This window comes from Zalophus californianus, chromosome 10 (assembly GCF_009762305.2).
Source record: "Zalophus californianus isolate mZalCal1 chromosome 10, mZalCal1.pri.v2, whole genome shotgun sequence".
Lineage (NCBI taxonomy): Eukaryota > Metazoa > Chordata > Mammalia > Carnivora > Otariidae > Zalophus > Zalophus californianus.
This window is the reverse complement of record NC_045604.1, coordinates 97,794,910-97,822,731: the sequence shown is the minus strand read 5'-3', so window position 1 is coordinate 97,822,731 and position 27,822 is coordinate 97,794,910. Positions and strand designations below refer to the sequence as shown.

The window sequence follows — 27,822 nt, the reverse complement described above, 5'->3', positions numbered from 1 at the left end:
CAGATGCTGAAACACCAGGGATACAGGAGTGAGACACCATGTGTCTTCCTGAAGATCCCTTTTGGGGGCATTTGTGAAAAAGTGATTGTTGACAGTTGTGCCCAATCCTGCAATGGGCCAGCCCGTCCTACTTCACCAGCACAAAGAAGGGTCGACTAGGGAGTGCCAGATACTCTTGAGGACCTGGGAGCTTAAGCCAAAGAGCTCATTAATTTTGGCCCTAGATCTCCCGGACTGGGCCCAAACTCTCATGAGATTTGGAGAGGTCTCCTGAGATTTGGACTGGGAACACCTGAGATGTGCCCCTGGATTTCGCTGACAAGGCCCGAGATCTCACAAGATTTGGATGAGTTCTCATGAGATTTGGACTGAGATCTCAGGAGATTTGCCCCTGGATCTTGATAACTGAGCATGAGGTCTCACAAGATTTGGATGATTTCTCCCAAGATTTGGACTGATATCAGGCAAGATATGAGCCTGAGATCTCATGAGATTTGGATGAATTCTCCCGAGATTTGGAGTTAGATTAAGAGACTTGCCCCTGGATCTCACTGACTGGACCCAAGATCTACCAGGATTTGAATGAGTTATCCTGAGATTTGGACTAAGCTCACACAAGATTGGCCCCTGGATCCCGCTGATTGGACCTGAGGGCTCCTGAGATTTGGATGAGGTATTCTGAGATTTGAGCTGATGGGGGCTGTGCCCCGGATGTTGGTATGGGCCCTGAGCTCTGACAAGATTTGGATGAGTTCTCCTGAGACTTGGACTGAAAAGCCATGAGATTAGCCCTAGGATCTTGCTGACAGGGTCCAAAATCTCAGGAGATTTAGAGGAGTTCAGGGAGAGCAAAGGGCAGTCTCTTGCAATCTAACTCTAAATCTGAGAAGACATCATATAAATCTCATGAGGTCTCCTGCATACCCAGTAAGGTGCAGGTGCAAATCTCCAGTGATCTCAGTCCAAATCTTGGGACGTCTCAGGATAGTAGTGAGATAAAAGGACAAATCACATGTCATCGAACTCCAAATCTCAGAAAAACATTGAAATCTCATGAGATCTCATGCTCAGGTTACTCAGATCCAAGGGGCAAATCGCAGATTCTAAGTCCAAATCTCAGGAGAACTCATCCAAATCTCAAGAGCTCTCAGACTCAGTTAACAGTCTAAAGGCAATACCTGTGTGATTTCAGTCCAAATATCGAAGAAACCCATCAAAATCCTGTTAGATCTTGGGGCCTGTCAGGGAGACCCAAGGGCAAGGCTCTTATAATCTAACTCCTTTCCTTGGAATAACTCATCCAAATCTCCTGAGATCTCAAGCCCCAACACTGATACCTAGAGGCAAGACTCACGTGAAAGATTCCAAATTTGGTTGAACTCATCCCCATCTCGTGAGATCTCAGGCCCTGTCAGTGAGATCTAGGGTGATGTCTCATATGATATCAGTTCAGAACTCGAAGCACCTCATCCAAACCTTGTGAGAACTCCCGCATACCCAGTGAGGTGCAGGGTAAATCCTGCATATTCTCACCCAAATCTCGTGGGATCTTGGGACCAGTAGTGAGATACAGGGGCAAATCTCCCATAATTAAAATCCAAATCTTGGGAAAACTCATCAGAATTGAAAGAGCTCTCAGACTCAGCCAGGGGGATTCAAAGACAAATCCTGCATGATTTCAGTCCAAATATCGGGGGGGAACTCATCCAAATCCTGTTAGATTTCGGGTCCTGTCAAGGAGACCCAGAGACAAGACTCCTGTAATAAACTCCGTATCATGGGAGAACTCAATTAAATCTCCTGATATCTCAAGCCCTGTCAGTGATACCTAGCATTAAGACTCACATGAAGGAGTTTAAGTTTTGGTTGAACTCATCCAAATCTTGTGAGAGCTCAGACCTTGTCAGCATGATCCAGGGTGCTGTCTCATGTGATTTCAGTACAGAGCCCGGGACACCTCATTCAACTGTCATGAGATCTCGCACATACCTAGTGAGGTGCAGGAGCAAATTTCACACGACCTCAGTCCAAATCTTGGGAGATCTCAGGATGAGTAGTGAGATACAGGGGCAAATTTCACATCATCGGACTCCAAATCTTGGGAAACCTCAATGAAATATCGTGAGATCTTGCTCCCTGTTACTGAGATCCATGGGCAAGTGTCATACATTCTAAGTACAAATCTCAGAGAACTCACCCAAATCTCAAGAGCACCCTGGGGCCTCTGTGAGTGAGATCCAAAGGCAAATCCTATGTGATTTCAGTCCAAATATAGAACAAACTCATCCAAGTCCCTTTAGATCTCAGGTCCAGTCACGGAGACCTAAGGGCCAGTTTCTTGAAATCTAACTCCAAATCATGGGAGATGTCATCCAAATCTGGTGAGGTCTCGCACACACCCAGCGAGATGTAGGGACAAATCTCACGTGATTTCCCTTCAAACCTTCGGTGATCTCAGGACTAGTAGTGAGGTACAGGTGCAAATTTCAAGTGATCAAACTCCAGAACTCGGGAAACCTCATCAAAATCTCGTGAGATCTCATGCCCATTTACTGAGATCCAAGGGCAAACTACACACATTCTAAGTCCAAATCTCGGGAGAACTCAAGCAAATCTCAAGAGATCTCAGTCTCAGTCACCAAGATGCAGCTGCGACCCTGCGAGATTTCGCTCCAAATGTGGATGGGAATTCATCCCAATCCAGTTAGATCGGGGGTCCATTCAGGGAGACCTGAATCAGTCTCTTGTTTCTAACTCAAAATCGCGGAAGACTGCATACAAATCTCCTGAGATCTTGTGCATACCCAGTGAGGTCCAAGGGCAAATCTCATGTGATTTCAGTCTAAATCTTGTGAGGCCTGGGGACTAGCAGTGAGATACAGAGGCAAATCTCACATAATTGAACGACAAATCTTGGGAAACCTCAAGGAAATCTCGTGTGATCTCCCACCCAGTGACTGAGATCCAAGGGCGAATCTCAACACTCTAAGACCAAATCTCAGGAAAACTCAGCCAACTCTACAGAGCACTCCCTTCTGGCAGTGAGAGACAAAGGCAAATCCTGTGAGATTTCAGTCCAAATATGGAGCAAACTCATCCAAATCCTTTGAGATATCAGGTCCAGTCAGGTAGCCACAAGGGCAAGTTTCTTGCTATTGAACTCCAAACCTCCGCAGATGGCATCCAAATCTCGGGGAGCCTAAATGAAATCTCGTGAGATCTCATGCCTAGTTACTGAGATCCAATGGCCAATCTTGCACATTCTAAGTCCAAATCTCAGGGGAACCCAGCCAAATCTCCAGAGCACTCAGCCTCCGTCAGTGAGAGTCAAAGGGAAATCCTGCGAGACTTCAGGCCAAATATGGGGCGAACTCATTGAAATCCTTTGAGATCTCGTGTCCAGTTAGGGAGACCCAGGGCAGGTTTCTTGCGATCGAACTCCAAATCTCCGCAGATGGCATCCAATCTCCTGAGTTCTCGCACATACCCTGTGAGGTGCAGGGGCAAATCTTGCGTGATTTCCGGCCAAATCTTGGGAGATCTCGGGACCAGTAGTGAGATAGCAGTATGAATATCCTGTAGTCGAACCCCCAAACTCGGGAAAACTCATTGAAATCTCGTGAGATCTGGCATCCAGGTCCTGAGATCCAAGGGCCAATCTCGCAGATTCTCCCTCCAAATCTCGGGAGAACTCACCCATATTTCGTGAGATTTCTGGCCCTGGCAGTGATACCGAAGGGCAGACTCATGTGAAGGAGTCCAAATTTTGGTTGAACACATCCAAATCTCGTGTGATCTCCATCCAAACTTGGGCGATCCCGGGGCCACTAGTGGGCTAGAGGGGCAAATCTCACGTAAGTGAGCTCCACATCTAGGGAAAGCTCATCAGAATCGCATGAGACCTCCCGCACACACAGTGAGTGGTAGGGGCAAAACTCTTGTGATCTCAGTCCAAAACTCGGGAGATCTCAAGACCAGTAGACAGATACCTGTGCAAATCTCACATCACCAAATGGCATATCTCAGGCAAACATATCAAAATCTCATGAGACCTTGCGCCCAGTTACTGGGATCCAATGGGAAACCTTGCACATTTTAGGCGCAAATCTCGGGAGACCTCATCCAAATCTCATCAGATTTCAGGTCTTGTCATTGATACCCAGGTGCAAGACTCACGTGACCGAGTGCGACCTTTGTATGAACTTTTCCAAATCTCTTGAGATCTATGGCCCTGTCAGTGAGATCCAGGGTGTCGTCTCATGTGATTTCAGTATGGAACTCAGGAGAACTCATCCCAATACCGTGAGATCTCAGGCTCTATACCAACATCCTGAAGCACAAGTTACATGAGTTCAGTCAAATCTCCCAATATCACATCCAACTCTCGTGAAACTTCAGGACCTGTCAATTACACAAAAGGGCAAGACTCACGTGAACAGGTCCAAACTTTGTTTGAAATCATCCAAATCTTGTAAGATCTCATTCCCTGTCAGTGAAATCCAGGGTGACATCTCAGGTGATTTCAGTACAGAACTCAGGAGAACACATCCAAATGTCCTGAGATCTCATGCATATCCAGGGATGTGCAGGGGGAAATCTCCTGTGATCTCTGTCCAAAGCTTGGGAGATCTCGGGCCAGCTGTGTGATAGAGTGGCACATCTCATGAGATCGAACTCCAAATCTTGGGAAACCTCATTGAAATCTTGTGAGATCTCATGCCCTTTTATTGAGATATAAGGGCCAATCTTACACATTCTAAGTCTAAATCTCGGGAGAACTCAGCCAAATCTCCAGAGTACTCAGCCTCCATCATTGAGAGCCAAAGGCAAATCCTGCAAGTCTTCAACCCAAATATCAAAGGGAATTCATCCTAAGCCTGTTACATCACAGGCCCAGTCAGGGAGACCCAATAGTCAGTCTCTTCTTTCTTACTCAAATTCTTGGGAGACCGCATCCAAATCTTGCAAGATCTTGTGCATACCCAGTGAGATGCAGGGGCAAATCTTGCTTGATTTCCGTCCAAATCTTGGGAGATCTCGTGACCAATAGTGAGATACAGGGGCAAATCTCACATAAATGAACTCCAAGTTTCAGGAAACCAAAATGAAACCTCCCGAGATCCCACGCCCAGTTACTGAGGTCCAAGGGCCAATCTCATACATTCTAAGTCCAAATATCGGGAGAACTCTTCCAAATCTGCAGAGCACTCAGCCTCCATCAGGGAGAGCCAATGGGAAATCCTGCAAGATTTCAGTCCAAATATTGAGGGAACCCATCCAAATCTTTTGAGATCTCAGGTCCAGTCAGAGAGCCCCAAGGGCAGGTTTCTTGCCATCGAACTCCAACTCTCCGCAGGTGGCATACAAATGTCCCGAGTTCTCGCACGTAGCCTGTGAGGTGTATGCTATGAATGAAATGCACTCTGAACTGGGTACTTTGACAGCCAGAGTAAGACAGCCAGGGTAAATGAGGAAGAAGAACAAATTAGTGACCTAGAAGATAAGGTTATAGAAAGTAAAGGAAGAATTTAGGGATAGCCAGCTAGTGGGTCATGAGATTAGACTTAGAACAATGACACCATGAAACCCTCCACTGTCAGAATTATTGGGATCCTCATGAGGATGGTGAGAGAGAAAAGGCCACAGGATATGTTTAAGCAAATCATAGCTGAGAATTTCCTTAATCTGGAGAAGGCAGAAAACATTCGAATCCAAGAAGCATAGAGGACCCCTTCCATAACCAATAAAAACAGATCAACACCCTGACATGTAATAGTGAAGCTTGCAAATCTTAAAACAAGGAAACCATCCTGACAGCATCTAGGGGGAAGAGATGTCTAATGTATAGAGCCTCCATAATATCAGATCTGTCCACAGAGACCTGGCAAACCAGAAAGTGCAGGCAAGACATATTCAGAGTACCAAATGAAAAGAACATGCAGCCAAGAATACTTTACCCAGCAACACTGAAATTCAGAACAGATGGAGAGATACAGAGCTTTCAGAACAGAAACTAAAAGAATATGTGACCACCAAGGCAGCCCTGCAATAAATATTTAGGGGAATTCCATAAACGAAGAGAAGCTCCAAGAGTCATATAGACCAGAAAGAAACAGAAAACCTACAGAATTAGGGACCCTACAGGCAATACAATGGCACCAAAATTATCTTTCAATAGTTGCTCAGTGTGAACGGGCTGAATGCTCCCATCAAGGGACACAGGGTTTCTGATTGCATAAAAAAACCAGGACCATCCATATGCTGAATACAAGAGACTCATTTTGAACCTATAGACACCACCAGATTTAAAGGAAATGAATGGAGAAAAACTTACCATGACAACAGACTAAAAAGAAAGCTAGTGCAGCAATTCTCAAATCGAACAAATTAGATTTTAAACCAGACTGTAGTAAGAGACATAGAGGGACTCTATCTCATACTTAGAGGGTTTAACCAACAAAAAAACCTAACAATTGTAAATATGTACACCCTCAACGTGGGAGCAGCCAGCTATGTAAATGAACTAATAACCAAAAAAGAGAATCATATTGATGATAATACATTAGTAGTAGGAGACGGAAACACTCCAGTAACAGCAATAGACAGATCATCTAAGTAGAAGGTCAACAAAGAAACAATAACTTTGAAGAACACATTGGACCAGGGGGACTTCGTAGTTATATACAGAACATTCCAACCTAAAACAACAGTATACTTATTCTTCCCAAGTGCACATGGAACTTTCTCCAGAATAGACCACACACTGGGTCACAAATCAGGTCTCAACCGATACCAAAGGTTGAGATTATTACCTGCATAATTTCAGACCACAATGCTTTGAAACTGGAATTCAACCACAAGGAAAAATTTAGAAGGAACACAAACACTTGGAGGTTAAAAAAAATCCTGCTAAAGAATGAATTGGTCAACCAGGAAATAAAGAATTTAACAATTCACTGAAATTAAAGAGATTGTTTTAAAATCTGTGGGATACTGCAAAGGCGGTCCTAAGAGGGAAATACATAGCCATCCAAGCATCTGTCAAAAAATTAGGAAAATCTTAAATGCACAAGCTAACCTTACACCTAAAGGACCTGGAGAGAGAAGAGCAAATGAAGCCTAAACCAAGCAGCAGAAGAGAAATAATAAAGATTAGAGCAACAATTAATGAAATAAAAACTGGAGAAACAGTAGAACAGATCAACGAAACCAGAAGCTGGATTGTTGAAAGAATTAATAAATTCCATAAATTGCTGGCCAGACACATCCAAAAGAAAAAGGTAAGGACCCAAATTAATAAAATCATGAGTGAAAGGAGAGAGATCATGACTAATACCAAGGAAATAGAAACAATTATTAGAAATTATTACCAGTCTAGATGCCAACAAATTAAGCAATCTGGAAGAAATGGATGCCTTCCTGGAAATTTATAAACCATCAAGACAGAAACAGTAAGACAGAGACACTCTGAACAGACCAATAACCAGCAAGGAAATTGAAGCAGCAATCAAAAACCTCCCAAAAAACAAGATTCCAGGGCCAGAGAGCTTCTCAGGGGAACTCTACCAAATAATTAAGGAGGAAATCATACCATTTCTACTGAAGCTGTTTTAAAAGACAGGAACGGAATGAAAACTTCCAAACTCATTCTATCAGATTTGACTGTCTGGCTTGACTGAGCCTGAAGTCTCCCAAGTTTTGGACTGAGATCACTGGAGATTTGACCCTGGTTCTCCCTCCTGGGCCCATGATCTCATGAGATTTGAAGAGCTCCCCTGAGATTTGGACTTAAAATCGATGAGATTTGCCATAGAATCTCCCTGTCTGGGCCCAAGATGTCAGTAGATATGGATGTGTTCTCCCATGTTTTTACTTAGATGAAGCCAGAATTGCCCCTGGAACTCACTGACAGGGCCCTAGGTGTCACGAGAATGTGATGAGTTTTCCTGAAATTTGGACTGGGATCACATGAGATTTGACCCGAGATCATGCACACTGCTCCTGAGATCTCACAAGATTCCAAAGAGCTCTCCGAAGATTTGCACTTAGAAAACGTGAGATTGCCCTTCTATCTCGCTGACTGGGCCCAAGATCTCATGAGATTTGAATGAGTTTTTCCAAGATTTGGGCTGAGATCACATGAGATATGTCCCTGGATCTCAGCACAGGGCCTGAGATCTTGTGAGATTTGGATGAGTTCTCCTGAGGTGGGTGGACTTCTTCATGGGGATTGTCCACTAGATATTACAGACAGGGAGGTCCCACAATCTCACAAGATTGGGATCAATTCTTCTGAGATTTGCACTGATATCATGGGAGATTTGACCCTGGATCTTGCTGACACGCCCTGAGATCCCATGAAGTTAAAATGCGTTTTCCAGAGATTTGGACTCTGATCATGAGAGATTTGACCTTGGATCTCGCTGACTGGGCTCAAGGTCTCGGGAGATTAGCATGAGTTCTCCCAAGATTCAGAGTTAGATTGAAATGCATTTGCGCCTGGATCTCACTGTCTGTACCAGAGATCTACCAGGATTTGCATGAGTTCTCCTGAGATTTGGAGTTAGATGAAGCCAGATTAGCCCCTCCAGCTTGTTGACTGAGTCTGAGTTCTCAAGAGTTTTGCATGAGTTTTCCCAAGATTTGGGCTGAGATCATGCGAGATTTGGCCCTGGATCTCGCTGACTGGGCCGAGAGCTCATGAGACTTGGATGAGGTATTCCAAGATTTGACCGACCACAAGTTAGCTGTGACCCCAGGCCTAAAGTCTGACATGATTTGGATTAGTTCTCCGAGATTTGGACAGAGATCACGTGACATTTGACCCTGGTTCTCCCTGCTGGACCCAAGATCTCACAAGATTTGTACCAGTTCTTCTGCGATTTGGACCGAGATCATGGGAAATTTGTCGCTGGATATTGCTGACAGGCCCTGAGATCTTCTGAGATTAGAATGAATTTTTGAAATATTTGTACTCTGATCATGTGAGAATTGACCTTGGATCTCGCTGACTGAGCTTGCGATCTCAGGAGATTCAGATGAGTTCTCCTGAGATTTGGAGTTAGATTACAAGAGTCTTTCCCCTGGATCTCACTGACTGGACCCGAGATCTAACAGGATTTGGATGAGTCCTCCTGGGATTTGGACTGAAATCATGCGACATTTTCCACTGAATCAGGCTGACTGAACCTGAGTGTTCATAGGATTTGGATGAGTTCTTCAGAGATTTAGACTTAGAATATGCTCAATTTGCCCTTGGATCTCAGCAATTGCGCATGAGATCTCATGAGTTTTCAATGCGTTTTCTTGAGCTTTGGAGTTAGATTTCGTGAGATTTGCACCTGTAAATCCCTACAGGTCCTGATATCTCACCAGAGTTGGGATATTTGTCCCAAGATATGAACTAAGATCACATAAGATTGCACCCTGGATCTCACCAACTGGGCATGAAATGTCATGAGATTGGATGAGTTCAGCTGAGATTTGGAATGAGATCACGTGAGATCTGACCCCAGATCTGGCTGAAATTTGATGCGTTTTCCAGAGATTTGCCCTTGGATCTTGCTGGCAGGACTTAAGCTCTCACAAGATTTGGAGTCGTGGAATTCAGTGTTGGGCATTAAGGAGGGCACGTGATGTGGTGAGCACTGCCTGATAATTTTTTGAACACTACATCTTAAACTAATGATGTAATATAAGTTGGCTGAGTGAATTTAAATAAAAATAAAGTGAAAAAAAAGAAAAATGTTTTAATTGTGCTAACTACATGGCACTTTATTTACCCTTCCTCAAATACTTAGGAATTCTTTTGGTATCATTAAAAAAAAGTAAAAAAAGATGTGGGGCACCTCAGTGGCTCAGTTGTTCAACGTCTGCCTTCGGCTTAGGTGATGATCCCAGTGTCCTGGGATCGAGCCCCGTATCAGGCTCTGTGCTCAGTGGGAAGCCTTCTTCTCCCTCACCAACTTGTGCTGCTTGTGTTCCTTCTCTCGCTGTCTTCCTCTCTGTCAAAATAAATAAAATCTTTTTTTTAATATTAAAAAACTAAAAAAGATGTTATTGAAAGACGTTTTATACAAACACTTCTTTCATTGGTTTACATTATGGTGCATTCCTTATGATTCCACACATAACTTTTGAAGAAACTTCTTGATTCATGAGAAAAGATTTTAGTTGGAAAATGGTTAGTACACAGAATTTTTTCATTCAGTTCAATATGGCCATTTCCCTAACCTTCCACACATACATTGAAAACATCTATTTTCATCACAGAAGACATTAGTTAAAGGTGTTTTCTACATACATTTCTTTCATTGAGTTGAGTAGATAACACTTTTTTATTCTTCCATGCATATATTTGAAAACACTGATACTGCATGAAAGAATATGTTAGTTGAAAGACACATTCCACACAGTTTTGTATCCAGGAGATAAGTGTATGCCACTCTCTTTATGCTTCCACAGTTACATTTCAAAATGATTATTACCTTGAAAGATGTTTGTTGAAAGAGGCTTGCTAAAGAGTGTTGTTTCAATGAGTTAAGTGAGTGGCACAGTCCCTATGTTTCCACACCCACATTTGAAAAGACCTCTATCTTCATGAACGAAGTAGTGAGTACAAAGATGGTTTCTACACCGTGTTATTTCAATGAGTTTGGTGTATGGCACTTTCCTTAGGCTAGCACATACCACTGAAAAGCTTCTATCTTCATGAAAGGAGGGGTTATTTGAAAGATGCTTTCTATTTGCCATTTGTATGTCTTCTTTGGAGAAATGTCTGTTCATGTCCTGCCCGTTTCTTGACTGGATTAGTTGTTTTCTGGGTGTTGAGTTTATATGTTCTTTATAGATCTTGGATATTAGCCTTTATCTGATAAGACATTTGCAAATAATCTTCTTCCATTTTGTAGATTTTCTTTTGATTTTGTTGACAGTTTTCCTTGCTGTGCAAAAGCATTTTATCTTGATGAAGTCCCAATAGTTCATTTTTTATTTTGTTTCCCTTGCCATTGGAGATGTGTAGCAAGAAGCTGCTGTGATCGAGGTCGGAGAGGTTGCTGCCTGTGTTCTCTAGGATTCTGAAAAATGTTCAACATCACTTGGCATCAGGGAATTGCTGACATACCACCTCAAACTGAGATACCATCTCACACTGGTCAGAGATGCCACCTCACGCAGGTCAGAATAACTAAAATGAACAAGACAAGAATCAAGAGATGGTGGCGAGCATGCAAGGAAAGAAGAACCCTTCTACACTGTTCATGGAAATGCAAACTGGTACAACCACTCTGGAAAACAGTATGGAGGTTTCTCAAAAAAATTAAAAATAGAGCTAACCTATGTTCCAGCTATTGCGCTATTAGGTATTTATTCAGAGGATACACACACTGTGACCTTAAGGGGCACATGCACCCCAATGTTTACAGCAGCAATGTCCACAATAGCTAATCTATGGAAAGAGCCCAGATGTCCTTCAAGAGATGAATGGATCGAGGAGATGTGATATATAGGAAGAATGCAGGCCTACTGATGACAAGGATCCCAAGTGCAGGGCACGGGTGTTTAATTTTTCCTGAGTCAGACTGCTTGCTAGGAGATTTTGCTAGCCATCTCTTTCTTAACATTATCCCATTCTCATCTCTAGTGAAGAACTTTGGCCTTCCATGGATACATTTCCACCGTCTTGCTCTTTTCTCAAACTAGGTTCATCCTGGGAGCCATCCAGATCCAGAGTCTCAGAGTAATATCCTCTACTTTAAATGAAGTAATTCCAGCTGAGTCCTTCTGACTGTGGGACATACTGGGGCACAGTGACCCTTGTCAGGTGCTTTCAGAACTATGTTGACTCTAGGAGGCCTAAGATATTTGAAGGTGCCCAGCAGATAAAGTGTGTGTAGGCTTGGCCCGATTTTTAGAAGGACCTGGCCACATTTCTTGCATAAAAGGAAGTGAAGTTACACATTTAATTCACAGATATATCCTATTCCCAATTTATTTACTATTTTAAAGGTTTTATTTATTTAATTTTAAAGAGAGAGAGTACAAGCAGTGGGAGCTGCAGGCAGAGAGAGAAGCAGGTTCCCCACTGAGCAGGGAGTATCTAGTCAGCTCAGGAAGTGCCCTTTCAAGGAATATTGCCCCAGAGCCTTCATCAAATACTTGAGCATCAGCTGGGAGCACCAAACTTACTAGCGGAATCACTGCAGCTTCTTATCCATTCATGGGAGGGGCAATTTTAAAAAGCCTACAACAGAGTTCCCTCTCTGAAGAAAGAATGCAGAGTTCTTGCTGACAGGGATCCCAGGCAGTGTAGGCAGTGGAGATTTCCCTTAACCCAAGCCCACAGTTGTTACTCCTTCCATGGAATGAGAATCAGGTTGCTAAGAGATGGCCTACTGACTTCAATGAAGCTGTTTTGTGATTTTCATTTCTAATAAATAAATTTGGCCCAACATGTATCCATTTCCATTCTCTTGTTCTTTATCTAGGCTCACGCAGTGGGCCATTCAGATCTAGTGTCTCAGAGCACTATCCTCTGCTTTAACCTGGGAAGTCTGGAGGATATCTTGTGACTGTGGGGAAGTGTCATCCACAGGGCCCTCTTGAAATTTGGTTTCAGAACTGTATTGATATCAGGAAACGTAATGCATTTGAAGGTTGCAAGCAGTGAATGTGTGTGTAGGTTTGTCCAGAGGATTTTAGGGTGTGCCGACCTCATTTCTTGGGTAAGGGGAAAAATTTAGAAGTCTCACTACAGATTACTCTTCCTCGATTTTAACTGTGGATTACCAGCCCTGTTCATATATATACATTCCTATACTCTTGCTGATATTCCTTTTTTTTTTTTGATAAAATGTTCAATATTTCATTAGTTGAGTATATCACCCAGTGCTCTTTATATCACGTGCCCTATTTAATGCCCATCACCCAGTTACCCCATCTCCCTACCAACACCCTTTCCCCAACCCTCACTTTGTTTCCTGGAGTCGAGTCTCATAGGGTTTGTCTCCCTCTCTGATTTCTTCCCATTCAGTTCCCCCCACCCCTAATTTCCTCTGCACCATTTCTAATGTTCCACATGAGTGAAAGCATATGATAATTGTCGTTCTCTGATGGACTTATTGTCACTTAGGATAATCCTGCCAGTTCTATCCATGTTGCTGCAAATGGTAGGTATCCATCCTTTCTGATGGCTGAGTAATATTCCATTGTGTATAAGAACCATAACTTCTTTATCCCTTCATCTGTTGAAGGACATCTCAGCTCCTTCCAGTTTGGATATTGTGGACATTGATGCTATGAACATTGGGGTGCATGTGCCCCTTCTTTTGATGAGATTTATCTTTAAGACAAATGCGTAGTAGCACAATTCCTGGGTCATACGGTAGCTCTATTTTTAACATCTTGAGGAAATTTTGCTGTGCAGAAGCTTTTTATCTTGATGAAGTCCCAATAGTTCCTTTTTTGTTTTTCCCTCCCCCTACCTTTAGAGATGCACTTTGCAAGATGTTGCCTTGTCCAAGATCGAAGAGGTTGCTGCCTGTGTCCTCCTCCAGGATTTTAATGGTGTCAGAGATCCCATTTACAATTGCACCAAAAGCCATAAAGATGCCCAGGAATAAGCCTAACCCAAAATATAAGGGATTTGTACTCTAGAATCTGCAGAACACTGATGAAAGAAATTGAGGAAGACAAAGAGATGGAGAAACATTCCATGTTCATGAATCGCAAGAGTAAACATTGTTAAAATGTCTATGCTTTGCAGAGCAGTCTACACATTCAATGCACCCCTAGTCAATACACCACTGACATTCTTCACAGAGCTGAAACAATCCTAAAATGTGTATGGAAACAAAAAACACTCAAATCGCCAGTAGTACTATACAGAAAAAGACACGTAGGTCAATAGAACAGAATAGAGAGCCCAGAAATGGACCCTTAACCCCATGGTCAACGAGTCTTCGACAAAGCACTAAAGAATAGCCAATGGAATATTGTCTTATTCTCAGTTCTCTTCAATAAATGTTGCTGGGAAAATTGGACAGCCACATGCCGAAGAATGAATCTGGACCATTCTCTTACACATTACGCAAAGATGCACTCAAAATGGATGAAAGACCTCAATGTGAGACAGAAAACCATCAAAATCCTAGAGGAGAACACAGGTCATAAGCTCTTCAACCTCGGCTGCATCAACTTCTTGCAAGACACGTCTCTAAAGGCAAGGGAAACAAAAACAAAAATGAACTATTTGGTCTTCATCAAGATAAAATCTTTTGCACAGCAAAGAAAAGAGTCAACGAAACTAAAAGGCAACCTATGGAATTGGAGCAGGTATTTGCAGAGGACATCGGATCTATATGGAACTTCTCAAACTGAACACCCAAAAAATCCAGTCAAGAAAAAGGCAGAAGACATGAACAGACACTTCTCCAAATAAAACATACAAGTCCCAACAGACACTTGAAAACATGCTCCACATCACTTGCCATCAGATACCACATTACACCAGTCAGAATGGCTTAAATTAACACGAAAGCAAACAACAAAAGTTAGCAAGGATGTGGAGAAAGGGAAACGCTCTTACACTGTTGGGAATACAAGCTGGTACAGACACACTGGAAAACAGCATGGAGGTTCCTCGAGACTTTAAAAATAGAGCTCCCTTATGACCCGGCAAGTGCACTACTAGATAATTACCTTAAATTTGCAGATGTTGTGAAAAAAACAGACAGATGCAACCCAATGTTCATAGATAGCATCCGCATAGCGTCCACAATAACCAGACTGAGGAAGGACACAAGACATCCTTTAACAGATGAAAGTATAACAAATATTTGGTTCATATATACAATGGAATATTACTCAGACCATTGGCAGTGATATGGATAGAACTGGACGGTATTATGCTAAATGAAATAAGTCATTCAGAGAATGACAATTATATGGGGCCCCTAAGATGTGGAATATAAGGAATAGTGCAGAGGACAACAGGAAAAGGGGGGGAAACCTCAATGGGAAGAAACCAAAGGAGAAAAGCCATGACACCTATCCTCTTTAGTCCGGGAAACAAACAGGCTTGTGCAAAGGGAGGTGGGTGGGTGGATTGGGTAACTGGATAATAGGCTTATTAAGGAAGGTGCGTGATGAGATAGATGAGCAGGGGGTGTAATACGCAAGCAGAGATTCTTTGAACCTCTATTGAAACTAGTGATGTACTATGTGTTGGCTAATTGAATTTAAATTTTAAAAAGGGAAAGAAGACGTTAGTTCAAAGACTTTCTATACAGTGTTCTTTTTAGAGTTAAGTATTTGGCACTTTCCCTAAGTTTCCACACGTAAATTTTTGAAAACGCTATTACCTTCATGAAAAAAGATGAAGGTTGAAAGTTGCATTCAGCAGAGCCTTCTCAGAGTTAAATATATGTCACTTTCCTTACGCTTTCACGCGTACTTTTATAAAAACGTTTCTATCTTCATGAAAGATGTTAGTTGAAAGTTGCATTCTACACAGACTTGTTTCTCAGAGTCAAGCATACGGAACTCTCTTTATACTTTCACACATAATTTTTGAAAATAGTTCTATCTTCCTGAAGGAAGATGTACATTGAAAGACAGTTTCCATACAGTGTTCATTCTTAAGGAACTATATGACACTTTTCTTATACTGCCACACAGGCATTTGAAAGTGCTTCTGTCTTCAGGAAAGAAGATATTATTTGAAAGATGGTTCCTCCAAGATGTTTGAGTTAAGTATGCTTCCACACGTACATTTGAAAATGCTTCTTTCTTCACGAAACAAGCTGTTAGCTGGAAGATGCGTTCTACGGTCACCTGGATGACTTAGTGGGTTGAGGGTCTGCCTTTGGCTTGGGTCATGATTCCAGGTGCTGAGACTGAGGCCAATGTCGTGCTCTCCGCTCAGGTGGAAACCTTCTGATTGGAAATCAGGAAATCTCCTGCATGGAAATAGGTTTTTTTCTAATGTGTGTTTGGAAGCATAAGGAAAGTGCAGTATACTTAATTCAATGAAACAACACTGTGTAGAAAATGTCTTTCAAATGACTTCATGAAGATAGAAGCGTTTTCAAACGTATCTGTGGAAATATAAGAAATTTGCATTATTTAACTCATTAAAACCGCACTGCAGCACTGTGTAGAAATCATCTTCCAACTAATATCAATAATGAAGATAGAAGCCTTATCATATGCATGGATGGATGCATAAAGAAAGTGCCAGAGACCTGACTCATTGAAACGATGTTGTGTAAAAAGCATCTTCCAAATAAAATCTTTGGGTTTAAGGCTCTTGTGACTCACAGCTACAAGGGGCAGCCAGATTATCAGTAATCTGCTGCAGTCTCTGCGCTCTGCTCAGTTCAGGGCAAGAAAAGCTGGCAACTGGTAGGCACACAGAGGTTTAAGCCTATTGTGGCTCACACACAAAAGTTGAGTGGTTTTCTGCCCTCTGGGCTCCCCTCCAACCCTGATGCTGAGCTCTGCTCAATGGCTCCGGGCTGACCTTTTGTCTTTGGAGAGGTTAAGTAGGCTCTTTCAAATGCCCTCGAGGAAGGGGAGCAATCTCTCGTGTGCTACCCAGGGGACCTCGCCCTGACTTATTGTGTGGTCAAATCTTCTGCCTTCCTTCTAACTTCCTCCCACTCCTTGACTTTGTTCTGTGAATGGGGTTTCCTCCCCTTCCTGGCCTTGAGGTTTCCCAATTCCCCCAACTCAGGGCTCTGAAGCTCTCTTTTGCCAAAATCCTTGGCTCCAGTTGCACAGATTGTTTCCTTACACCTCTGATCCACTTCCTAGTTGTACAAAATAGTTTAGCATTGATCTAGTTGAAATCGGAATGAAGAGTCCCCCTACAACACCGCCATCTTGGATAGGTAGCTCAAAAAAACTTCTATGTTCTTGAAAGGAAGAAGATACTTAGGCACACACTAAACACAAATTCCGTTTCAAGGAGTTAAGCATATGCTTTTTTCCCCTAATGCTCATACACATAAATTTAAAAATATATATACCTTTCTTTCTATTAAGTTCAAATAGCCAACATATAATACATCATTAGTTTTTGGTGCAGTGTATTCATTCATTGCGTATAACACACAGTGCTCATCTCATCACTTTTCCTCCTTAATCCCCATCACCCAGTTAACGCATCCCCCAACCCACCTCCCTTTACACAACCTTCAGTTTGTTCCTCGGAGTCAAAAGTCTCATGGTTTGTCTACCTCTCTGATTTCTTCCTAGTTTTCCTTCCCTCCCTTACGATCCTCTGTGCTATTTCTTATAGTCTAATATGAATGAAACTGTATGATGATTGTCTTTCTCTGCCAGAATTATTTCACCTAACTTAATACCCTCAAGTACCAGTCCACATCAATGCAAATCGACATCCTTTCTGATAACTAATATTCCATTGTATATATGACCACATCTTCTTTGTCCATTCACCCGTTAAAGGACATGAATTCTTTAAGTTTTCCTTTAATTTCCTGGTTGACCCATTCATTCTTTGGCAGGATGTTTGTTAACCTCCAAGTGTTTGCGTTCCTTCCAAATTTTTCCTTTTGGTTGAGTTCCAGTTTCAAATCACTGTGGTCTGTAATTATGCAAGTAATAATCTCAGTCTTTTGGTATCGGTTGAGACCTGATTCGTGACCCAGTATGCAGTCTATTCTGGAGACAGTTCCGTGTGCTCTTTGGAAGAATGAGTATATACTGTTGTTTTAGGATGGAATGCTCTGTGTGTCTATGTTCTGTGTCTATCTACAAAGTCCAACCCATCCAACTTGTCCTTCAAAGCTCTTGTTTCTTCGTGGATCTCCTGCTTAGATGATCTGTCCATTGCTGTGAGTGGAGTGTTAAAGTCTCACACAATTAAGGTATTAGCGATATGATTCTTTATTTTGGGTATTAGTTGGTTTATGTAAATTGGCCGCTCCCATGTTGGGGCATAGATATTTACAATTGTTAGATTTTCTTGTTGGATAGACCTTTTTAAGTATAGTAAGGTGTCCTTCCACATCTCTTACACTAAGTCTGGCTAAGGAAAGGGGTAGGTTATCCCCCAGAGACACGGAGACAGCCTTACAGTGTTGAAGGCCTGGACAAGCCCCCAGGGAGCATGCCTGTATATTCAGATGTCCATCTCCTGAGCTCATTGTCCTGAGACTTTATGATATTTTGCTATATTCCTGGAGAGATTTGGCCTGAAATCTGGTGAGATTTGGGTCAAGATGTCAGGAGATGTGGCCTGAGAACCTGCGAGCATACTCCATGATTTCCTGCAATCAGGAAAAGGGACGAGGTGGCTTCATTCTGTGGGTGGCGAGTTCAAACAAACTGTCCTGAATTGCCAAAAGCCTCAGAAAGCATCTAGGGAGGCCTTCTGTGTGTTCAGATGAGTCAGCTCCAAGGCCTGTTGTCTCTTCCTGAACATATGGCCCTCCTGTTGCTATGGCTCCCTAGATAGTGTCAGTGTGGGACTTGGAGGAACATATATCCCCTATTTCAGTGCTCCACATTGGCCCCCACATCACTGAGGATGACGAACATGGAGAAGCAAGACAATTTGTGTATTTTTGCTGTTGGTGTCTGGGGGGTGTTTGTAGCATGCCAGGTCTATCCAACACAGGGGTCCCGTTCCAGGAATTACCCAGGGCTACCTATGATGAGGTACTTGCCTCGAATCTAGGGAGTGTCAACCCCTGCCAAGTTCCCCAGAGATTTCCCTCCAGATCTTGTGAGACCACTGGAATTTCTTTTTCCCCAAATGTCCAGATTGTTAAGAGATTGTGCTAGCCACTTCATTCTCAATATTATCCCATTGATGTCTTCATGAGGCACTTTGGCTCTCCTTGTGGCCTTTTCCTTTTATTTGCTATTTTTAAAAATTGATTTGATCTAGGGGGCAATTCAGAAAAAGTAAATCAGAACCATATTTTCTGCTTTCATCTTGGGAGTCTGGCAGAGTTCTTCGGACTGTGCAATACCTTGGACCACAGGGCCCTGTGATGTTGTTTCAGAACTCTGTGGACATCATGAAACCTAGGACATTTAAATGTGCCCACCAGAGAATATGTGTAGGTTGGGCTATAGGTTATGGAAAGGAGCTAGTGTCATTCCTGGGGCAAGGAGAAATTAAGTTAGACATACCCATCCCAAATTTATTTGGTTCCCATTTGAAATGTAGGACTTTTTGTTCTTCTTGAAGCAATTAAAGAACATTGCCTCCATGCATAAATTTTCATCTCTGTGCTCTTTTATTCAAACTAAGTTCTTCCTCAAAGCATTGAATGCTAGTATTCCTAGAGTAATATTTTCTGATTTAAACTGGAGAATCCAAGTAAGTCCTTGGACTCTGAGACAGGTTGGTGTCACAGGGCTTCTTGTAATTTGGCTTCAGAACATTGTTGACATCAGGGAGGCTAAGGCCTTTGAAGGACTTCAAAATTTGTGTGTAGGCTCGGGCAGAGGTTTTGAGAAGGAGCTTGCCTCATTTCTCGGGCAAGGGGAGATTAACTTAGACACTTCACTCCCAGGTAACTCTCATTTTTCTCTTGAATTGTTCCTTGATGCCATTTCCATCCTCTTGCTGTTTTTGTAGCTAGCTTGGTTCATATTTGGGTGATATGGTTGGCATCACACAACAAATACCCAGTGTTGTGGCATGTGCCTACTCAGATCCTGTGCTATGTGAGAGCAATACATGTCTGATAGCGAAAAGGAAAGTTTTCCCCTTTTGCCTCTGACAGCTAGGTTCTTGTCCTGATCTTTTATTTTTTTAAGATTTTATTTATTTATTTATTTGAGAGAGAGAATGAGATAGAGAGCATGAGAGGGGGGCAGGTCAGAGGGAGAAGCAGACTCCCCGCTGAGCGGGGAGCCCGATGTGGGACTCGATCCCGGGACTCCAGGATCATGACCTGAGCCGAAGGCAGTCGCTTAACCAACTGAGCCACCCAGGTGCCCTTGTCCTGCTCTTTTAAATGCTGTGATTGGTAGCCAGCTTGTCTCCCTCCCCCTGGATGACAGATGCATTCATTCTGAAGAGCAGACAGTTCACAAATGTACAGAATTTTCCAGGACCTATTCAGGGTAAAAAGCTCTCTTTCAAGGAACACCAGTGCCCATTTCCAAACACATCATCAGGGGGAAGAACCAATCTGCTAAATCTCTTCTGGTTTTCTTTCCACTGATGGAAAAGCTGGAGAAACAACCAAAACCAGCTGTTTGCCCTCTCTTGGTGAAGGAATAATGAAGGACTCTTGCTTACCTGGCTCCCAGGTGTAGCCAGTGGAGGTTTCCCATTGCCCAAGCCAACAGGCCATTTTTATTCTTGAAACTGCCAGCTTGCTACGAGACTTTCCCAGACACTTCATTCTCAACATGATTTCATTCTCATCTCTAAGAAAGTCCTTCATTTCCACTCTGTCCACTTCCATTGCTTCTCTTTTTTCCAAACTAGGTTCTCCAGCATAAAGGCATCACAGTCAGGGGAGGGAGGCAGCCTGGCTACCCAGCAGCACATCAACCCAAGGCAGTCACACAACAAGCTCAAGGACAAAAAAGCCAACTGTTTTTTTGCGGGGGAAGACAATAATACTCTCATTTCGCATAGGACCAAAGAGGAATTCACCAGTAATCCCTAGTGGGTGGCTGTGAGTAAAAGCACCTCCCAGCCTATATGTGATCTAGGTCTTGGATCAGCAAGAAAATCAGCAATAGTATAGGAATGTATATAAGCAGGGCCTGTAATCTACATTTAAAATTGTAGTGGGATAAGCGTCTGGAGGAGGCGCGCTCGGCGCAGTCGGGGAGGAAGTCCGGAGCCAGGGGCCCCAGTGCCGCCGCCGCCGCCCCCTCCTGCCACCTGTCCAGCCTGGGAGCCCGCGGCGCCGGCGGCGGCCGCCGATGGAGTTCACTTGAGCTGGGAGCTGGCGGGAGAGGCAGGCGCCCGCGAGCGGAGCGCTGGCGGGAGCCCAGCCAGCCCCGGGCGCTCCCCGCCGCCCGCCCTCCGCCCGCGAGCTCCGGCCAGGAGGCGCCGTCGGCCCCGCGCAGCCCGTCCGGCTCCCCGGCCGCTGCAGCCCTCCGGCGCCGCGCCCGGAGAGATCGGCCCCGAATAAAGACTCCCGGAGCGTCGGCCTCCAGCGCCTCGGCGGCGGCGGCGGGACCAGGACCAGTCGGGCCGCGGCGCTGCTGGAGAGGCGGGACCGGCAGTCCGGGAGCCCGAGGCGGCCGCCGGGGAGAAGCCGCCTCCGCCGCCGCCGCCGCCGCCGCCGCCGCGCGCCCTCCTCCTCCTCCTCCTCCTCCCTCTCCCTCCTCCCTCCCTCCGCACATGGTCTCCTTTGTCCTGTCGCCGCCGCCGCCGCCTCGCTCTTAGCTCCGCGCGCCGCGGCCGCGGCTCGGGCCGCTCCTCTCCGCCTCACCCGGCCGCCGGCCCGCCCGGGAACGCTGCTCGGGTCCCCGCCGTGCCCGGCCGACCCGCGCGCCGCAGGAGCGGCCCGGAGGCAACGGGCGGGCGCGGACCGGGCGCTCCCCCAGCCGCCCGCCGCCCGCGCCCGGCCTCGGCCGCGCTGGATGTGTGCGCGGCGCTGGCGCTCGGCCGCCGCCGGCTGCTGCTCTCGTACGGATTTGGGTCCCGTGCATCCGCTTTCAGACTTTCGCGAGGAACCGAGGAGAGACTTGCGGACGCAGCCCGGTCGGAGTTGGGCGTTTTCTCTTCGTGTGTTTGGCTGGTTTTTACCCTGGTCTCTGCCCATCCCCCATCGTGAGTCCTGCTAAGGAACCAAACCACGAACTTGGGGCTGACAGGACCGCTTTAACCCTTTGCAACCAGGCATCAGATGCCAGCTCTGAAAAACTCTTCAATACTGTTATTGTAAACAAAGATCCGGAGTTAGGTGTTGTCACGCTCCCGGAACATGACAGCCAGGATGCAGGGCCGATTGTCCCCAAGATATCGGGTCTAGAGAGAAGCCAGGAGAAGAGCCAGGACTGTTGCCAAGAGCCGATCTTTGAGCCCCTGGTGCTTAAAGACCCCTGCCCTCAGGTCCCTCAGCCGCTGCCCCAGGCCCAGGCGGAGCCCCAGCCACGAGCTCCTTCTCCAGACCCCGACCTGGTGCAGCGCACAGAGGCCCCGCCTCAGCCCCCACGTCCAAGCACACAGCCACCACAGGCGCCCCCAGAGGCCGAGCGTCAGCCCGCCCCTCAGCCTCCAGTGCAGAGGCCACCGAGGCCGCAGTCCCCTGCCCAGCTCCTCCACCAGAGCCTCCCGCCCGTGCAGGCCCACCCCTCGTCCCAGAGCCTCTCCCAGCCATTGTCAGCCTACAACAGCTTTAGCTTAAGCCTCAACAGCTTAATCAGTAGCAGAAGCGGCACTCCAGGGAAGACTCAGCCCGCCCCTCCTCACATCTCTCATCGCCCCTCGGCCTCCCCGTTCCCCCTTGCACTGCCCAACCACAGGCCCCTGCACAGCTTCACGCCCACCCTCCAGCCCCCCGCACACTCACATCACCCCAATATGTTTGCCCCTCCCACGGCTTTGCCTCCTCCACTGCCTCTGACTTCAGGGAGTCTGCAGGTCCCCGGACACCCAGCTGGAAGCACTTACTCAGAACAAGACATCTTGCGACAGGACCTGAACACGTGTTTTCTGGCCTCTCAGAGCGCTGACCGTGGGGCGTCCCTGGGCCCTCCGCCCTACCTGCAGACCGAGTTCCACCAGCACCAGCACCAGCATCAGCACACGCACCAGCACACCTTCACGCCGTACCCCCGCCCCCGCCATCCTGCCCACCGCCATCATGCGGACGCCAGCACCTCCCATGCTCTTCCGTTCCTACCCTCCTGCAGTATGGGGCATCCCCCCTATGATCCCACCCACTGGCCCTTTTGGTTTCACTACAAGGAGCATTTCAGCCGAAGACATCCAACCTTATCGATGTTGCTGCTCGACCCGGGACAGTCCCACACACTCTGTTCCAAAAGGACCGGAGGTTGACAGATCATTTCAGAACTATGTTAAGGAAACCAGGGAAGTGGTGTGCTGTGCATGTTCACATCGCCTGGCAGATCTACCACCACAAACAGAAAGTCAAGAAACAAATGCAGTCAGACCCACATAAGCTGGACTTCGGATTGAAACCCGAGTTCCTGAGCCGCCCCCCGGGTCCCAGCCTCCTTGGAGCCATCCACCACCCCCATGACCTGGCCCGGCCTTCAACTTTGTTCTCTGCTGCTGAGCCTTTTAACCGACTGTCTACATTCACTGGCCTCACAGCTGTTGGTGGCAATGCCTTCGGAGGACTCGGAATCTCCTTCAGTTACACCGAACTCAATGTTTGGCCACAATGATGGCCCCAGTGTGCAGAACTTTAGCAATCCTCATGAACCCTGGAACCGGCTACACCGAACGCCTCCATCGTTCCCCACCCCTCTGCCCTGGCTGAAGCCAGGGGAGCTGGACCGTAGGGTGCCTGCTGCAACTCAGGACAGAGATAGAGATGTAGATAAATGAGACTCATCTGTTAGTAAAGATGACAAAGAAAGGGAAAGCGTTGAGAAAAGACACTCCAGCCACCCTTCACCAGCACCTAGCCTCCCGGTGAGCACCCTGGGACATAACTGTAGCTCCACTGAATGAACAGATCAGGGGTCATTTGAACACTGAGGCTCGCGAGAAAGACAAATCCAAAGAGAGGGAGAGAGACCACTTGGAATCCCGCAAGGACCTGACCGCCGACAAGCACAAGGCAAAGGAGAGTCACCTGCCCAAGAAGGACAGCCACGGCCACGAGGGGAGAGCCGTGGGTGAAGAGGCCAAGCAACTGGCCCGGGTGCCATCGCCCTATGTGTGGACCCCCGTCGTGGAGAGCGCCAGGCCCAACAGCACCTCGGGCCGCGAGGCTGAGCCGCGCAAGAGCGAGCCGGCCTACGAGAACCCCAAGAAGAGCTGGGAGGTCAAGGTGAAGGAGGAGCACAAAGAAGACCACGACCTGCCTCCGGAGGCCCCGCAGACCCACCGGTCTTCGGAGGCGCCTCCTCCAAACTCCTCGTCCAGTGTGCACCTGGGGCCCCTGGCGTCGATGCCCATGATGGTGGGGGTGACGGGCATTCACCCCAGGAACAGCATCAGCAGCCTGGACAGGACTCGCATGATGACTCCTTTCATAGGCATCAGTCCCATCCCGGGCAGAGATCGGTTCCTGTACCCTTCTTTCCATTGGGACCCCATACGGGACCCTTTGAGGGATCCCTACCGAGAACTTGACATTCACTGGAGAGACCCGCTGGGCAGGGACTTCCTGCTGAGGAACGACCTTCTCCACCAGTAGAGAGACAGCTGTACGAAGCCGATCGCTCCTTCAGGAACAGGGAGCCTCACGACTACAACCATCACCACCACCACCACCACCACCCTCTGTCCGTGCACCCTCGGCGGGAACACGAGCGCGGGGCGCACCTGGACGAGCGGGAGCGCTTGCACATGCTCAGAGAAGACTATGAGCACACGCGGCTCCACTGGGTGCACCCCGCCTCCCTGGACGACCTGCCGCACCCCAGCCTCATCACCCCAGGGCTCCCCAGCATGCACTACCCCCGGATCAGCCCCACAGCGGGACACCAGAACGGACTGCTCAACAAGACCCGTCCGACGGCCGCGCTGAGCGCGCCCCCGCCGCTCATCTCCACGCTGGGGGGCCGCCCCATCTTGCCCCAAAGGACTACTCCTCTGTCGGCAGAGATGAGGGAGAGGCCTCCTTCCCACACTCTGAAGGATATTGAAGCTCGGTAAGGAGAGAAGGACCCGAGAGAGGAAGGAGAAGCTCTACACCAACACGATGCAGACTTGAGAGAGAGAGAGAGAGAGAACGGACCGCTCACAGACTGGGAGCCACGTGCCCCTGCCTCCTCCCCTTGTAAAAAGTGTATAGACTCAGTGCAGATTTTGAAATGGTTTTTGTATATTATATGTTGAAATTTTTCAGATCTTTTAGCCAAGTCCTATGTTCTCATGTCCCCAACTCCTTTGGTTTCTCCTATAAAACTTTTTTGATTTGAACCAAAACAGTGAAGATGACAGACACACACCGACGCGGCGGTAACTGGGGAGAGAGCAACAGCAGGTGCACACGAGGCAGCTTGCGGGTCTCCTTCGGAAGGAAGGGAAGGCCGTGTACATAGTTATGTAAACAAAAACAAAAACAAAGACAAAAAAACCCCACATTGCTTCGTGAGCTAATGGTTCATATATGCAAAGGGTAAGATGAAAGCTTTACTTTGTACAAATATAAATAGGTAAAGAGTTAAGTAACATAATACATTAATACTTCTTAAAATGTGCTATTTGCAAACTTAATATGAGCAAGCGCGGTCAGCTGCAGCTGTGTTCCCATATATCGTTCTAGACAGCTAAACCTTCAACTATGCAATGAATGTTAGGGCTTCTCTCGAAAGCCCTCCTGACTCAAAGGAGCCTTTTCAAATCCATTTACAACATACTTAAGGTCATATTTTCCCTGAACAAGTGCTTACGTGATATGACTCTGTTTTCCTTGCTTGCTTTTTCAAACAGAGGAAACTCCTATTTTGCAAATCGGACCCCAAGCTGAAAACTTGGCTTCCAAAGTTGGTGCCTGTGGGCCGCGGTGGTGGGGGTGGAGTGGGGAGGGGAGGCGGGGAGACAGGACAGCCAGTGCCAGGGGAGGATGGGAGTTGTCAGATGCCAAAATCAGGGGCCACACAGACAGGCCGCCAAGCATCTCGTCACCATCAGTCACGTGATTTCACACACACCTCATGTGGGAGCCATGCTTTTTTTTTTTTAGGGTGTCCTAGTTCCTATCTGTACACACCCTCCTTGTTTGGTAATGAGAGGTGGTTACACCCAAACAAATCCTAAAAGAAAGCTTCGTGTTTTCTCTGATGATGGATATGTTTTTCACTGTCCTCTGTAACTGGTGGATCGAAGGTGGCTCATCTGCTCATGTGGCTCGCTGGGCTCCCATTGGTAAGAAAGTCTGGGAAGGGGGGCAACAGGTCGATCGGGCACTGCCATGGAGAGTCCTGGAGGGTGAACAGCGGTGGAGACAAAGTCTTGTGTGTGCATGTGGTTTTTAAGTTTGCATCAACCTTAGTGTGTCTTCATAATACTTTTATAATACATTAAGCCTCTTGTCTACATATTTGGAGAGAATATGACTTTACTAGCAGAGAAATACACTATATCTTGTCTACTGGACTGAAAAATATATGTATGAAATAAAATTATTTCCATTGGGTCTTCTAGTATATTGAAGTGCTATCTGATGTTGTTATCCTGTTTTTGCAAAAAAGAAAAAAGTTAACTACAAACCATTGTTTCTAATAAGCAGAGAGATCTATTTTAGCAGTAAACTGAAGGTTTAGTGGTGAGCTTCAGATTTTGTGAACTCCAGATGTTGTGCAGTTGTTATTTTTTTGTTTTTGTTTGTTTGTTTTAAGACAACTTAAAAAGAAAAAAAATCCGAAGGATATGAACACTGGAACTGTAGTGGTAGTTTTCAGTATTGTAAAGAGATTGTTCTATACAGACCTTTTTGCTGTTTATCCTGTATGTAATAAAGTCCTTTCTAGACCCTATGTGAAAAGACACGAGAAAACCAACTGACTCTTCAGCATGTTCTCATCAGTGGAGCCTTCTTGTGTAATGTAAAATGTACCACGTTATTAAAAAATGTGAACCCCAAAAAATTGTAGTGGGGTAAATCTGTAATGAGATGTCTAATTTTTTCTCCTTATCCAAAAAATTGAGGCCAGCATATCCTAAAATCCACTAGAAAAGCCTACACACACACACACACACACACACACACACATTCTCTGCTGGGAATCTTCAAATCCCTAAGACTCCTCATGTGAACATAGATCTGAAGCTACATCAAGGGGGCCCTATGGTGCACACTTCCCCAGGCACAAGGAATCTTCCAGCATTCCCATATTAAAGCAGGATATTGCTGTGAGACACTGGATCTGAAAGAGGCCCACGGGGAGAACCTAGACAGAAAAAGAACGAGAGGTTGGAAAAGGTGGGCCAATTGTGTTTATTCAAGATGAGATGAGATATGATGTTTTGATTGAAGTGACTAGGACAATCTCCTAGCAACCCAGTTCTCATTCCCAGGAAAGAAAAACCACTGGGGGCTTGGGCGAAGGGAAACCTCCATTGCTTACACCTATTAGCCCTGTCAACAAGAACCCTGCATTCTATGTTCAGTAAGAGAGGGAAATCTGGTGTTACCTTTTTTTTTTTTTTAAGATTTAAAAAATTTATTTGACAGAGAGAGACACAGCAAGAGAGGGAATACAGCAGGGGTAGTGGGAGAGGGAGAAGCAGGCTCCCTGCAGAGCAGGGAGCCCGATGTGGGGCTCCATCCTAGGACCCTGGGATCATGACCTGAGCTGAAGGCAGACACTTAACAACTGAGCCACCCAGGTGCCCTTAGTGTTACCTTTTTTTAATTGCCTGTCCCATGAGTGGATAGAGGATGCAGTGTTTCAGGTATAGTATCTTGCCACTCCCAGCTGATGTTCTAGTGTTTGGATGCAGGCCTTGGTGCAATATTCCTTGAAAGGGCTCTTCCTGAGCTCACAAGATCTTCTAGCATGCAGCATATTGGTGATGTTTTCTTCAGAAGGAGGGCATCTCAAGCTCAAGGAGAGGAAGGCCATCTTTCCTTTGGGATATTAGACGTGGTTGCTCCCACTTAGCACAGGACTAACTGAAGTAGGAAGTCACAACCAATCCTTGGGTGTTGGCTCTGTGGGTAA

The 27,822-nt window shown here is 45.9% G+C and overlaps 1 protein-coding gene across 1 annotated transcript; it reads left to right on the top strand.

Moving 5' to 3' along the window:
• The first annotated feature begins 7,988 nt into the window (after positions 1-7,988).
• On the top strand, positions 7,989-25,584 carry LOC113932100 (autism susceptibility gene 2 protein-like). Its single transcript, XM_035722231.1, is given in 8 exon segments — positions 7,989-8,054; positions 20,789-21,193; positions 21,395-22,795; positions 22,797-22,910; positions 22,912-23,325; positions 23,327-23,653; positions 23,655-24,342; positions 24,345-25,584. Coding segments are annotated over 8 exon segments (3,879 nt in total). The 3' UTR covers positions 24,809-25,584.
• Positions 25,585-27,822: the final 2,238 nt, after the last annotated feature.